At 47.8% G+C, this 14,601-nt stretch overlaps 1 protein-coding gene across 5 annotated transcripts; it reads left to right on the plus strand.

Moving 5' to 3' along the window:
* The first annotated feature begins 1,111 nt into the window (after positions 1-1,111).
* On the plus strand, positions 1,112-13,886 carry FAM71F1 (family with sequence similarity 71 member F1). 5 transcript variants are annotated; one of them, XM_027574245.1, is made up of 7 exons: positions 1,112-1,396; positions 3,019-3,203; positions 4,330-4,582; positions 6,747-6,868; positions 9,260-9,303; positions 12,274-12,443; positions 13,221-13,886. In XM_027574245.1, the coding sequence occupies exons 1-6, from the start codon at positions 1,148-1,150 to the stop codon at positions 12,441-12,443; spliced, it is 1,023 nt and encodes a 340-aa protein (XP_027430046.1). In that variant the 5' UTR covers positions 1,112-1,147; the 3' UTR covers positions 13,221-13,886. The 5 variants fall into 5 exon arrangements, with proteins under 5 accessions (XP_027430046.1, XP_027430047.1, XP_027430049.1 ...); XM_027574246.1 differs by having other exon boundaries at positions 9,266-9,303; XM_027574248.1 differs by lacking the exon at positions 13,221-13,886 and having other exon boundaries at positions 12,276-12,424.
* The last annotated feature ends 715 nt before the right edge of the window (positions 13,887-14,601 follow it).

Consider the following 14,601-nt stretch of genomic DNA (forward strand, 5'->3'; position numbering starts at 1 on the left):
CCCCCTCCTTAGAGACTATCCATGGAGGACATTTGTCCCATGTGATAAACAAAAGAGAACAAGGAACAAGAATGCCCCAGTTGCTTTACCAACCACGGAGCGGTTTCCGGCGCTTGAACCGGGCAAACTAGAAGCGGCCAGGTGAGGGGCGGATGGAATCAGATCAGTAGGGCCTCGTGATCTTTCAGCTGCCCCTCTGACTTGCTAATGAAATAGAAAAATAAATCTTCATGCTTGTACATCTCATACACTGGTTGTCCAATTGCTTTTCTGAATTGATCACCTTTGATTTTGATAGATAATACATCGTTTAGTAAATTCCGGGATTTTGTCCAAATCAGAATACAATTTCTCCCCAAAGTGGCCTTGAACAGCGGTCAGCCTGCTTCCTTCTTTGCCCTTGACCTAGCCACTGCAGGATTTGGGCTCTTGCTTCTTCTGACTCCAGGATGAGCATGCTGTCACTCTCCGAGAGGGGGAACGTCTTGTTGATCTAGCAGAACTGCCCTGTCGCAGTTCTAGTCTTCTCAGCTGGGCACCCTCACAGAGCCAGCCTCTGGGTAAAAAACTAATTACTTGGACTCCTTCTTCAGTTTGACCTCCTAAGGGAAATAGGCCCGCAGAAGTAACCACCCAGGCGTAGCAGAGCATGGAGCAGGGCCCAGCAATTCCTTCCAAAACGGAAAAGGCTCCTGCGGATAAACAAGGATATGTGTGTTCCCGCCTCGTGCACAGCTCGGAAAGGCTGGGTTTTAAATAGACAACAGCACTTAAAACTGCTTGGGGTAGGTTGCATTAAGAGTAAGGGAGGGTTGAAAGGCCGGGAAGAAAATAGCCTCCCAGCAGCCTACCTTCCTTGCTTCCTGCCTGGCTCAACCCCTTTCCCAGCAAGCTCTGGGGGCCCTATGTCCCCGGGTTCCGGACAGGGGCTGGGGAATATCAGGGCCGAAACAAGCCCCCTGGAGGCAAAGGGAGGCTCCTCTGCATTTCCCTTTCCTGCGGGCCTGCCCTGGTTTTTTTCATGATGTCATCCATTCATCATTGTGAGCTGATTGGCGGTCCCAGGCCTTGGCTAGCTGCCCAGGGCCAGGAGGGAAGAGAGAGATACCAGGGCAAACTTGCAGCAGGCCCCTGAGCATGTGCGGAAATGTTGTCATCAGTTCCACAGAGAAAGACTCGGTGGAAATCAAAGAAGACAGTAAAAGTCACAAGATCTTTTCCAACCTTCCCTTCCCTGAATGCCTGGGAAGAAGTCAGGGGCCTCTTGCCTGTGGATGGGGAGCCAAACCCTGGAGTGGGCCTGGGTGTGGAGGAGGGACTGCTCTGCCAGATTCTTCATTCTCCAGAATTCAACCTATTTCCTGACTCAGTGGTGTTTGAAAGCAACTTTGTCCAGGTACTCTTGGGTCGCTCAGAATGGCACTCCTTGATTCTTCTCAACCTGTTCCCAAGATGTGACCGGGAGAGTCTGTCCCAGGGACTGGAGTGGAGTGAGAACTGGGGCAAGGAGAAGTCAGTGGGCCTGGAATGCATCTGACCCTGACCTTGCAGAGCCCCAGACAGGGCTTCTTCTGCAGACACTTGTCCTCGTGGGGACAGAGGACAGGAGTTCTCTGCTCTGAGTAGAGGACTTGGTGTCCGAATCCCTCCACGTGCTTCCTTCTCCAGGCTGTCAGTCCAAAGAGGTGAACAAAGAGGCAGTGAAATGAGCTGCCCTTGGAGGGTTTGTAACAGAAATGCCGATTGGTGAAAGAACAGGAGCTGGGCCCCCGAGAGGGACCAGGGCTCAGAGTCTCTGCTTTCTTGAGGTGTCGCTGTGCAAGTGCCCTGCGTGCCCCGAATCCCAGTTTCCTCTGTTATAAAAGGGGTTGGACCAACCTGGTTGTTCCATGCAAACACAGGAAGCAAAGGCCCAAGTACAACGGGCACTCGGGGCATTTTTTTAAAAAAGACATTTATTTATTTGAGAGAGAGAGTGCATGTGAGTGCACTGCGCAGAGGGAGGGCAGAGGGAGAGGGAGAGAGCAGGAATCTCAAGCAGACTCTCCGCTGAGCACAGATCCCACGACGGGGGATTTGGGGGCCCATCCCAGGACCCCAAGATCTAGACCTCAGCCGAAATGCAGAGTCAGCCACTTAACCGACTGCGCCACGCTGGGGCCCCTCTGTGCATTTTTGTTTCCTTGCCTGCCCTTCCTTTCCTCAGGCCAGGTGGAACCCAGAATAAACAGCTTGGGAGCTGCAAAGGACCTCACAGTTCAGGGAAAGTGCAGGAGATAATAGGGCCCCTCAAAGAATGGCCTAAGGACAAATTTTTCAAAGAAAAGCCAGGAAACAGTGTGGGGAAGAGTCACAGAAATATGACACAGGTCTGGGAACTCCTGGGCTATGGTTCTTGTGGGTGACTGTTGATAGGAGGTAGTGTAAATACTCTCTTACAGTTGCTTAACCAACATAGGTTTAAAGATTTTATTTATTTATTTATTTATTTATTTATTTATTTATTTATTTGACAGAGAGAGACAGTGAGAGCAGGAACACAAGCAGAGGGAATGGAAGAGGGAAGCAGGCTTCCCGCGGAGCAAAGAGCCCGATGCGGGGCTCACTGAGGGGCTCAATGAGGGGCTCGATGCAGGGCTCGATCCCAGGACCCTGGGATCATGACCTAAGCTGAAGGCAGACGCTTAACGACTGAGCCACCCAGGCGCCCCACCAATATAGGTTTAAACAGTGGTTCTCAACAAGCATTGATTTTGCTCGCTACTGCCAGGGGGCATTTGGCAACCTCTGGAGATATTTTTGATGGTCCCAACTTGGGCGGGGGGGAGGGATTGCTACTAGCGTCTAGTGGCCTAGAGACGGAGGCTGCTACTAAGCATCCTGCAGACCCCCCTTCCCCCAAACAAAGAATTAGCCAGCCCCCAATATGAATAGGGCTAAGGTTGAGAGACCCCTCAGCTAGAATACACTGCTGCTTCTGCCAAATGCTCAGGCTGTGCCCATGGGGCTGCTTTGCAGGTCAGAAAGGGCAGGGACTGGATAGACATCTACAAGGCCTCCAACACCATGGCCCTTGGGGTAACCTCCTCCGTGCCCTGCCTGCCCCTTCCCAATATCCTCCTCATGGCTAATGTCAAATGGCACCAGGGACAGAGCCAGACATGGAACAGACCATCTATGGCCCCAAACATCAAGCTGAAGAGGTAAGCAATACAGATGGGAACAGAGGACGAGTAGGGTGAGGGGTGGACCCAAAGTAGAGGCTGCTTTGTGACTCAACTCAAAGTAGGGAGAAACAGAGAAGTCACTGGCAGTGACATTATTATTGTAGACAACAGTAGCCCGAGACAGAGGGTGCACTGGAAGCATTAGGCCAAGCTTGGGGGAGGGGGGCAAAGGGAAGTGTTACGCGGTCAGCAATGAGAAGCCAGTCAACATGACTTCTTTCCTTCCTGTTGCTCTCACCCCCACTGAATCCATAGCAAATCTCCCTGCCTCGGGCTGAGGGGCAAGGAAGCAGTGAGGTCCAGCCAGCGGAGCACTGATTGGGAGACACAGACTCTAGTCTTTGGTATCCAAATGACTCAAATAAGTTTTGAGTCTCAAGCTATTTGCCTCATCTCAGTTTTCCTGCTGGTAAAATGAGCGGAACCAATTCTCACTTAGAACTGTAACATACAGGGACCTCAGACTCCTCTGGGATGAAACAGCCCTTTCTGATGTTTGAATAGCTTCAAGTAATCTGTAGGATATCTCAAGAATCTCTAGAGATTCCCAGAAGTCCAGGCAAACCCTTCATTTCTCCATGTCAGCTGCTTTATGTCCACCTCACCTTTATGTTCTGGGTGTACCTATAGAAAGTACAGCCCAGTTCCTTGAACTCTAGCCCCTTTGGGAAAAGTAGTGAAAGCATTGGGGTCAATGAACAGACAAGCTGGACAATGCCACTCTGTGGCAGAGAAGGGCAGTTCCCTTTATATGATCAAGAAGGAAACTGAAAACCCCTATGACCGCAGCCTCCTTATTCCAGGGCTCTCTCTCTCAAGCAGGATCCCAGGGAACCCCAGCATGAGAATCATGGCAGATTTCAGGGCAACACCCCAGACCTACCGAGTCTGAGTTGTAGGGGATAGCGTCAGGTGTCTGCATTTTAAACAAGCGCCCCAGGGAAATCTGGTCTCCCCAAAGTTGGAGCACCACGGTGCTAAACATTCTCTCTCCTACTCCCAAAAACCTCAGTCCTGTAGGAGACACTTCTCATTTTAATGAAGTCAGGGTTGGATCAGAAGCCATAGGGTTGCCATGGTGTCTCTTCCCTTGTGGCTTCAGGATCCTCCCATTGAAGTTTGTGGAGTTCCAGGTCTGTGACCGGCTTCAACGCATCCTGCGTTTGAGGACAGTCACTGAGAAGATCTACTACCTAAGGCTCCACCCTGACCATCCTAGGACTGTCTTCCACTTCTGGATCCGACTGGTTCAAATTCTGCATAAGGGCCTGTCCATCACCACCAAGGACCCTAGGATTCTTGTCACTCACTGTCTGGTACCCAAGAACAGCTGCAGCCCCTCGGGAGACTCTAACGTAAGTGGGCACCATTGCCACCTCCAGCAAAGGCCAGAGCTGAACTGTGGAGTTTAGGTGAGCTGGTATGTGAGCACCCTGTGAAGGTGATCCCTGCCTTAGGCCTTTGCTCATCAGCTTTATTGAGGTATAATTTACAACCATAAAACCCAGCCCTGTCAAGTGTACAGCTCAAGATTCTCCGTAACTCTGTAGAGTTGGGCAACCATTATTGCCATCCAGTTTTAGAAAACTTCCATCGCCCTAAAAATTCCCTTGTGCCCAGTTGCAGTCATTCAAATGTCCCTATTTCCTGCCTTAGGCATCCTTTGACCTGTGTTCAGTCTCTATAAATTCATATTTCTTAGACATTTCATATAAATGAAATCCTACAACATAAAGTCTTTATGCCTGGCTTCTTTCCCTTAGCATGATGTTTTTCAGTCTCATCTATATTGTAGCATGAGGCCAACTCTGTGGCAGAGTCACAGACTATCCGTATTCCTTTTCATTGCTGAATAGCATTCCATCATATAGATATACCACATTTTGTTGGTCCATCCACCAGTTGGACATTTGGATTGTCTCCAGTTTTTGACTATCCTGAATAATGCTGATATGAACATTTGTGTACAAGTTTTTGCATAGCTGTATGTTTCATTTGTCTTGGGTAGATTCCAAGGAATGTAATAGCTGGGTCATAGAATAAGTTTCGATTTAACTTTGATTTTTAAAAAAAATTTTTTTAAAGGTTTTATTTATTTATTTGACAGAGAGAGAGCACACAAGCAGGGGGAGCGGCAGGCAGAGGGAGTGGGAGAAGCAGGCTCTCTGCCGAGCAGGGAGCCCAACACGGGGCTCGATCCCAGGACCCCGGGATCATGACCTGAGCCGAAGGCAGGTGCTTAACCAACTGAACCACCCAGGCGCCCCTAGATTTAACTTTTAAAGAAACTGACAAACTATCTTCCAAAGTGGCTGTACCATTTTACCTTCCCATCAGCAATGCATGAGGGTTTCAGTTTCTCCATATCCTCACCAACCTTGTGTTTCTGCAATAAAAATTCCACCTGGTCATGGTATATATAATCCTTTCTATATGTTCCTGGATTCAGTTTGTTGGTATTTTGTTAAAGATTTTTGCATCTATGTTCATTAGCAATATTGGTCTGTAGTTTTCTTCAGAAATCTTTGTGACACCCTGGCTTTGGTCTTGGAGTAGTACTAGCCTCATTGACTGATTTGGGAAGTGTTCTTTCCTCCTCTGTTTTCTGAGTTTTTGAAGAATTGGTATGACCATTAAATATTTGATAGAATTCACCTGGGCATTTTTGCCCGAGGTCTTAAGGTGTGACATCAGACCAATCTGAGCTGCAACGTAAACTGCATGGAGGCAACAGGTTCCCCATCTTCTGAGCTGTTATATCCCTAGTGCCTGGTACATAGCTGACATTCAATACAGAATGAATGAATGAATGAATGAATGAATGACTATGAGCAGCATGCACGGCTGGAGTACCTATGGGGGTATCACAGGCAACAGGAAAGAAAGCAATTCTACCCAAGTGTGAAAAGCAGCTCAACAAAGGATTTTTCTTAGAGAGATTAATTTTTTCTAAGATATTATTTACTTATTTGAGAGAGAGAGAGAGCTCCAGCATAAGGGGCAGAGGGAGAGGGAGCCGACTCCCCACGGAGGAGGGAGCCCGAAATGGGGCTTGATCCCAGGATCCCGGGATCATGACCTGAGCTGAAGGTAGGCGCTTAACCGACTGAGCCACCCAGGTGCCCAGAGAAATTATTTTTTTAAGCATCTATTAAATTCCTACAGCAGATATTTGATCCCCCTACCCTGAAATATAAAACCAAGTAGCAGAAGCTTTATTAAAGTTTATAGGAATAGGCTATTCAGGAACGTATGAAGGTACATTAATATGAGTAGATTATCTACTAAATTGTGTCTAAAGTTTTCAATGACAGTATTATCTTTAAGGCGCTAAAGGATATTTATAACAATACAGGTGGTATAATCAGAGATGGCCTCAGAATGGCCTCTCCGAGCAGCTGACCCATCAGCCCAGAGGAACAGCTCGAGTTCCAACACTTTCAGGTCTGGACCGTGATTAGGAAAATGCAGAGACCCTAAGGCCTTAACCACCTGGCTTTGCTTTTTCCCTCCATCTAGTCGGTAGAGAAGAAACCCCAAGCCTCCCAGCCCAGCGAGAGCCTCATGCAGCTGATGGCCAAGGGGGAGAGTGAGGCGCTCTCTCAGATTTTTGCCGACCTGCACCAGCACAATGAGTTCAGGTACATGCCTTAAATCAGGCCAGCCTGACGCCCCTGCTGCAGCCCAGATGGCCTGGGCTGTAAGATCTAGAAACCAAGTCACTTGGAAAAGGAGCAGAAGGAGGAGCAGGAAATGCTTGCTACCACTCAGGATCCAGGTTTTATCCTCGACTCAGAGTAATCTTTCACCAGTTCTCTTTGCCTTAGTCTCCCCCACAAAGCAAGCATGGTGGGCTTGACTCCAGAGGAATGATGTACAAAATAAGAAGTAACTCTTCAATAATAAGGATAAGATAGTAGCACAGGTGGGAAAGGAAAACCTAATTTCTAATCCTGTTCCTAGTTCTTACGGAGAAATAACTAAAACATTGTCTACTCATTGAGTTCATTTACCCATTCACCTGGCCTCTGCTTGGACTTCAGGGAGCTTCTGCGGTTGCTTTCTAAATGTATAATCCATTCTGGAAAGCTCCATTGTACAGGCCTCTCTTCTCCATGCCTGAGGAAATGTCCTTGTATGTGCAGGTGCCTTAGGGTTGACAAGGCATTGAGAGCACCTAGACCGCAGGGCACCATGACCAGAGCACAAAGGTAATGTGGGAATCGGGGTCCTGGCAATCTTGATTTGTGGTTTAAAAGGAAAGGGAGGACAGAAATAAGTTAGTAAATGTCACCAGAAGAGAAAAACCAGGTGTTAGAAAGAAGAAGGTTTTTGTCACAATAGGGACCAGCAATGCAGAGACAGAACCAAAAAAACGGAAGAAGAAGAAGAAAAAAAGAAAGAAAGGCTTTTCCCCAGTGTTGGTAGTAAGTCAGCAGAGTTGGAGGGGGCAAGCCCGCACAGCCCTGGGCCCAAGTCACTGCCTGACTGTGAGCCTTCAGGCACATTGCTTTAGTTTTCTGGCCCTAAGTGTTCAGATCTGCAAAATGGAAATGATGGTAGTGCCAACCTCATCCAGATCTTGTAAGATTAGATGAGCTCATACACACCAGTACTTGGCATGCTTCTCAGCAGATTTAGGAAGGCAGACGTAAGGAAATCCTCAATAAATATCAACTCGTATTATTAACTCCAGGGTGGGCTGGAAATAGAAAAGTATTCACTGCAAGAAAAAGACTTGTTAGTTGCCCATGGCCTAAGAATTTACACGGGAGGTTGTCACTTTGTATACATATCAGAGACTTAACTACAGAGTATAGTTAAGTAATTTCTGGGTAAGATGTCAATATTACTGGGCTGGAGACCCCTGGACTCTAATAGAGCAAGATATACTGAAGCAACTTGTTGACCATCTCAAAATCTGAAATCACGGATTTTTCTTTTTTTATTACTGTTTGAAGGCTAGCTTCTGTTTATATTCATGGCCACCATTCAGTCACCTGGCCACCCCCAGCTCCAAGGGAGCTGGGAAATGCACTCATCATTGTGCACAGCCATGTGCCTCACACAAAATTAGATGCTCTGCCCCCAAGGAAGGAGAGAAGAAGGAGACTGGGGGCCTGTTGGCAATCTCTGGCACAGGCAAGCTTTTAATATTTCTGGAAGGTCAGAGGAGACTAAGACCAGAAGAATAGGCTCTAACCAGGTGAAGGGTGAAGAAAGCTGTAGAGGTTGAGGGATCAAATGAGGCTTCATCCTGAGGAAGAGACTTGGTGAGTTTAGAAAAAGGGAGGGAAGGCCAGTGGGGAAATGGTGGTGGTGGAAGGATGGAAGTAGAAGTGGGCAGGGCCGAGCCAGGGCCTGGGAAGCCTTGGGCATGAATTATTAAGACCTTAGTGAAGTGGGAGCCTTAGTTGATTTGAAGGGAGGGAGCCTAGGTGTGAAGAGGCCAGCCGGTAAGCTGGGGCAACCTAATCTGGGCTGTCATGTCCCAGATGGATCGGAGGGCTGTGAGAAATAGGGGAAAATGAATTTTTGCTTCACTGTTCTCTCAGTAATTGCTTTGGACAGACATTGGGTTTCTTCTCTTTAATTTCCCCGAACGAAGCCCTGAGTGATGGTTTCTCTCCTCATTCAGGCAGGTTCTAGTCTCGTTGCAATTATATCAGTTTTTGCACATTGGCAACAACAAGCAACTTACAGCAAATAAAATAAAAGGCTGAGACAAAGGACCAAACAGATGGAGTCGCACCCACTCTTCCTCAGCAAAAGCAGCAGCATGGGCTCAGCTCCCCACCCCGCTCCCTGCCCCCCGCCCCCTCCCCCCTTCCCCTTCCCTGGTTTTTTTCTGGTACTTTATTATGCAGCACACCCACCCAGTGTCGCCACAGCTGGCCTTTTTCATATTTATATCTGCCTCTAAAGCTTTTGCATGAAGAAAAATATAACTGGAAATAAGATTTGAAATGAGAATTTCATGCTCTGTTCTCTTCCTTTTGACCTTCATTTCCTTGATCCTGAAATGGCTGGAGTTCCAGGAGCAGCAAAAAGACACAGACCAAAAGGGACAGCTCAGGTAATGGAGGGCACAGGGCACCCATGTCTCGGAGAACTTTCTGCTCCACAGATGTAGGAATAAGTCCCCCCACCAGCTCCCCATCCCAGCTTTCCTGGATCTCTGTTGTCCTTCCTTATCTTAGTTTGAGTTCCTCTAGGCTCTTTGGCCACCAAACTCAATTTGGCAGCAAGTCTTACCGATTTCTTTCTTTGAAATGTTTCTTATATTCTTCCCTTCAGTTCTACTCCTGCAGATTCTACGCTAACCACCTTATCATCGCATGCCTGGCCTGTACAGTAATCTTCTCTAGTTTATTCATTCATTTACTCTTTCCAAAACATGCGGTGGGCACTTGGTAAGTGCCCAACACTGTTGAAGGCTTTGGAGTCACAATGAAGAAGGACACAGTACCCCTGTGAAAGGGTTTCTAATTTGGGGGAGTCAGATGGGTAGATTCTGAAATCCCAAAAGCTCTCTTTCTAGGCAACATTCAGAACTCATGCCTGGGGTACCTCAGGAGCGTAGAGACAGGGGTCCCTCACTCCCCCCAGAAGGCTGTTTGGGAAGGCCCGGGGTCTGAGCTGAGGCATAGACGATGAGTGCAGGCGGGGCTGACTGAAGCAGAGAAGGCAAGGCATTCTAAAAAGAGGCAGAGTCTGGGTGAAAAGAGCAAGACACATTTTGGAAAGAGCAACCGGTTCCTTACTTATTGCCAGGTTCTACTTTACCCCAGATCCACTCATTTTGGCACGCATGACCCTGCAGAAACTTCCCTCTCTTCCCCATCTCACCCGAACACTTTCTCCCCCTCAGACAGACGCCCCGTGCCTTATCTTCTCCAGCCCAAATCTGCTCTAGTCTAGTATTCGCTATCCTTCCCTGTGCCTTATTCATTCCATCTGCTCCCTTCCCCCTGATGCCCCACCCTCAATCCTACCTATCCTTGGTCTCACTTCTCTGACCTTATTCCCTACTTGTTTCCTAGGCTTAAGTCTTATTTCTTCAACCAATACTCATTCTTTTCATGCCTCTGAATTATCTGCAGTGGCAAGCACAGGGCTAGGAACCCAATGGGAGTTCAGGAAATATCTGTGCGCCACACCACTAATAAATTATTCCTCCAAATTGGTTCAGGAGGCAACCAGAATATCGTGTTATATTTAGGAATTTAGAGGAATGTGTAGATCCCAGAGAAGCTCTCGACTTTCATCCAAACCAGGGATTCCAACCCAAACGTCTGCAGGTGGTATGAATGGGTAGAGAGTCTAGGTGTCATGGAACAAAGGGTTGACTTTTCTCTCAACTCCATTGTAAGTTAAACACCAGCTAGGCTGACACTTGGTTTCAGCACTGAGGAGGCAGTGGGAGGTGGTGGAGATGGTGGCAATGAGAAAGTGAAGGTTTCCATGAAGCCTTCAATTGTTTTGTTTTGTTTTTAAAGATTTTATTTATTTATTTATTTGAGAGAGAGAATGAGATAGAGAGAGAGAGCATGAGAGGGGGGAGGGTCCAAGGGAGAAGCAGACACCCTGCTGAGCAGGGAGCCCGATGTGGGACTCGATCCCAGGACTCCAGGATCATGACCTGAGCCGAAGGCAGTCGCTTAACCAACTGAGCCACCCAGGCGCCCTGAAGCCTTCAATTGTGACTATGCTGGAACGCAGGCCTGTATTGCCAGATACTCTGATTTCTCAACAAAAGCTGCAAATCTGGATTTTTATGTGACCTACCCCCTGCCCCATAAACACTAAAACACAGTCTAGGCTGACACTTAGCGGGCAAACAAAACATATCTGCAGGCCAAATTCAGCCTGGAGGCTGCCAGGTCATTCAGCCCCTGTTCTAAATGGTGAGTAGAGCTGACGCTGGCCCACGTTTTCCCAAGCCTGAGAATGTGTTCTCATGTCATGTGACTGATAATACAATGATGATGCGTTAGTGTTTTCACACATACATTCAATCACATACACACTCAAAACATACCCCATGAGATTATGGTTGAAGAAGACAGACAGAGAGAATAAGTCACATTTACTTCTAGGACTTGAGAGAACAGCCGGAATTTCAGAGTCACAAGGTATGTGGTGTCCTGACAACTACCACGCCCAAGCTGTCTTGAGGCTGATTTCAGTGAATTGTCCTAGGATGTTCTCAGGACCCTTCACTCTCCTTGTACCTGAAGGAACCCCTTTTTCCTCTTTGGTCCAGATAGTGTACCCGTTGAGTTTGGAAGGACAGTTATACCCCAGCCTCTGGGAACTTCTGGTTGAAAAGAAAGAGCTACATTGGGAAAAACCAGGGTCCCAAGGCTTACCTGTGTGGCTGAACCTTTCAACTCCCCCATCAGTGGGTAGTGTGGCCCTACTGCAGTGCTTCCCAAACTATAATGTGCAAGCAGTCCCCCGGGGATCTTGTTAAAATGCAGATTTTGAGTCAGTAGGTCTGGATGGACCCAAGATTGTGCATTTCTAACACGCTCCCAGGTGATGCCAAAGCTGTTGGGCTGCAAGCCACCCTTTGAGTAGCTGAAGCCAAGTGGACTAAGAACAGGCTCTGGCTTAAGACCATCTGGGTTCACGGCCATTGCCAGTTCAGCTAGCTGAATCTCTTCGGGAAATTCATTCAGTGATCCTCTCCAAGCCATGTTAGTTCCCTCCTTTTACTGGCACTGCCTTGTTCAAAGGATATAATAGTTAAAACATGGGCTCTATTGCCTAACTGCCTGGCTTTGAATTCTGGCTCTGACTCCTCATTATGTGACCACAGGTAAGTGACTTAACCTCGCTGGGCCTCAGAATCCTAGTAAAATGGGGACCACAGCAGCGCTGACCTCTCGGGCTCCTTGTGAGAATTAAAAGAGCATTAAGGCGTGTGATTGTTTGGAACCGTGCCTGGCTCATAGAAAGCACCCCACAAGTGTTGGCCATAACCTGTGAGACTGCTCTGTGAATTAAAGTTACAAACGAATGCATTCCCTTTCTGACGTAGAGAAAGATACTCACAGTGAAGACGGCATCCCTTGCACCCGCGACCTCAGTTGGAGAGATTCGCTCACTTATGGAGAGTGGGAAAGAGAGAACCCCTCTGGGCCACAGCCCCTTTCACTCCTCAGCACCCTGGCAGCCTCCACGGGGCCACAGCTGGCCCCACTCATATAGGTACTGTGATGGGAATAATCTGATCACCTTCATGGGACAGCCCTGGAGTTCCATCTCAGGCCTGGGTTCAGGTCCTAGGGGCCTGGGGGTAATTCCAGGAGGCTGTGAGTGGGAATGGGGGGTGCCAGCCAAAGCCACCTCGATTCTCTTTGTTCCTGCTCTGTTCTTCTCTACCTCCAACTGGGTTGGGTGAAACCCTAAATGTGGCAGCTCCAGAGCCCCTAGAGGCTCCTAGGACCTCTTGCCAGGGGCCCTGAAGGGATAGAGACCCGGACAACACTGTTGTGCCTAGACCTGCTTCCTCCCTGCTGTGTGGGAGGGACTGCCTCCTCAGCCCTCTGGACTCTTCCTTTGAGGGAGTGGGAAGCTGGCTCTCCCTTTTCCTTTCTAGAGCTCTTGGGGAGCCCCAATCTTATGCCGCAGAGAGTGAGAAGGAACTAGGCCAGAAAGGGTCTGGTGGGGATGATACTTCTCTGGAGCCCAGCCCTTATCTTTCCATGTGCCACAGGCTCATCCACCCATCCATATATTCATTTAGCAAATACGCATTAAGTACTTCCTATGTGCCTCTGCCTGACCAGAAAGAGATCCCTAAAGAAGGTAGGAGTGGTTTGTGTTTTCTCAAGTCAAATAATATTAATAAACCACTAACTCTGATAAGATACCTATTATTAATAGTTGACAATTAAAAAATTACCTTAAGTATCTATGTGTCCACAGAAGAGCTTTTCAGGCAAGCTGTATCTTATTGGACATTCTTCTCTCCTATGTTAACAGGAAATTCTATTTAAACTACCTTTTCGCACTGGGGAGAATCTATGCAGCCCTCGCCAACGCCACTCTGCAGCATGCAGCTTTCTGAGGGACTCTGTCTGGATGTAGGGGAGAAGAAAGCTACAACTAAGGAAAAACTAGACTCATCTCATGCTGATAGCATAGCCTTTCCTTGGAGAACCACCTGGGAGCATGGCTCCGGGTAAGAGCATTATTCCAGCATCATGCCAGTACGTAACTCCGGATCCGTGCCACTACCCATCACACCTTGCCTCCGTTAACCACCACCAGGGCAGGCACAAGAAGATGTGCTCTCAGAAGGGCCACGGACAAGAGATGGAGAGAAGGAAGGAAAGGGAAGCAGGACCGGAGGAGAGGGGGACGAGAACAAAATGGCGGTGAAGAGCAGGTGGAGGGAGAAAGTCAGAGAAGAAGGGGGATCTTACAGAGAGGTGGTAAGAAAACAGAAGGGACCTGAATGAGAAGCTGAAAAGGACAAGAGAAGAAATACACCACTGAGAGATGCCTCACGAAGCTTCTATTTATCTAATTTAAAACTTGAAAGTAAGGCCATATACCCAAACAAATGTGTTTTCTTCTCTGTGCCAATTATTCTGGATAACTATGAGGGGCTAAAAACTAATTCCAGCCAAGGGCCTCTCCTGAAGTTTCATTTCTCCCCCCAGTTTGTTGTTGTTGTTGTTAGTTCCTCTTTTGATTCAAGCTTTGTGCCTTCTTCCTTAGCACGTTCCCTAACTTGGACTTGCTAGCCTGGCCCTGGTATTTCAAATGAAGGTTTGGGTTTGAGGCTGCAGAAAGGTTCCTGCAGGAGGCAGTGTTAGGACAAGGTGTGTGAGGGAGGGGGACTTTCTCAGTGGTCCAACTTCTTCAGTTGGCTGCTGTCTCAGTCCTATGGACACTGGCTCAATTTCCTTTGCGTATGACACGCCCTTTAAATGTTGTCATACCTTGTTAGTGCTTGTGAAACCAGCGATTCCACAGAAAGGAGGTATAACCTCAAAACATAGGTAAGTCAGAGGCTCCAGGCTCAAAGTAAAAGTAAAATCAGAGGTTTGCAAATTATAGATCAAGGGAGTCACCAAGGAATGTCTGTCACATGGCCTGTGGACCGGCCACTTTGTTTAAAATGCACAATATTTCACATTTAGTAAAAAATAGACTATGAGCATTTCAACCAACTTTCCAATTGGAAAGCTTTTTTAGAGGTCTTGCTCTAATTTAAGATATCCTATGAGGGTCTTTTCTTTCACTGGAGTAATTGAAAGGGTTGGAGGGCTAAAAAGTAAGCTCCTGGATCACCATCACTCTTTCCAAGGATGAGTTTTGTTGGTGATTTCAATATCCACCTAGGTGACCCCTCCCA

Source organism: Zalophus californianus, chromosome 12 (genome assembly GCF_009762305.2).
Source record: "Zalophus californianus isolate mZalCal1 chromosome 12, mZalCal1.pri.v2, whole genome shotgun sequence".
In the NCBI taxonomy this organism is placed as follows: Eukaryota; Metazoa; Chordata; class Mammalia; order Carnivora; family Otariidae; genus Zalophus; species Zalophus californianus.

Bases quoted from the DNA above. Each gene is read 5' to 3' on its own strand.
- FAM71F1 (XM_027574245.1), top strand. From the start codon at position 1,148: ATGTTGTCATCAGTTCCACAGAGAAAGACTCGGTGGAAATCAAAGAAG. The intron at 4,583-6,746 runs GTAAGTGGGCAC...CCCTCCATCTAG, and splicing joins GCCCCTCGGGAGACTCTAAC to TCGGTAGAGAAGAAACCCCA. The intron at 6,869-9,259 runs GTACATGCCTTA...AAATGGCTGGAG, and splicing joins CACCAGCACAATGAGTTCAG to TTCCAGGAGCAGCAAAAAGA.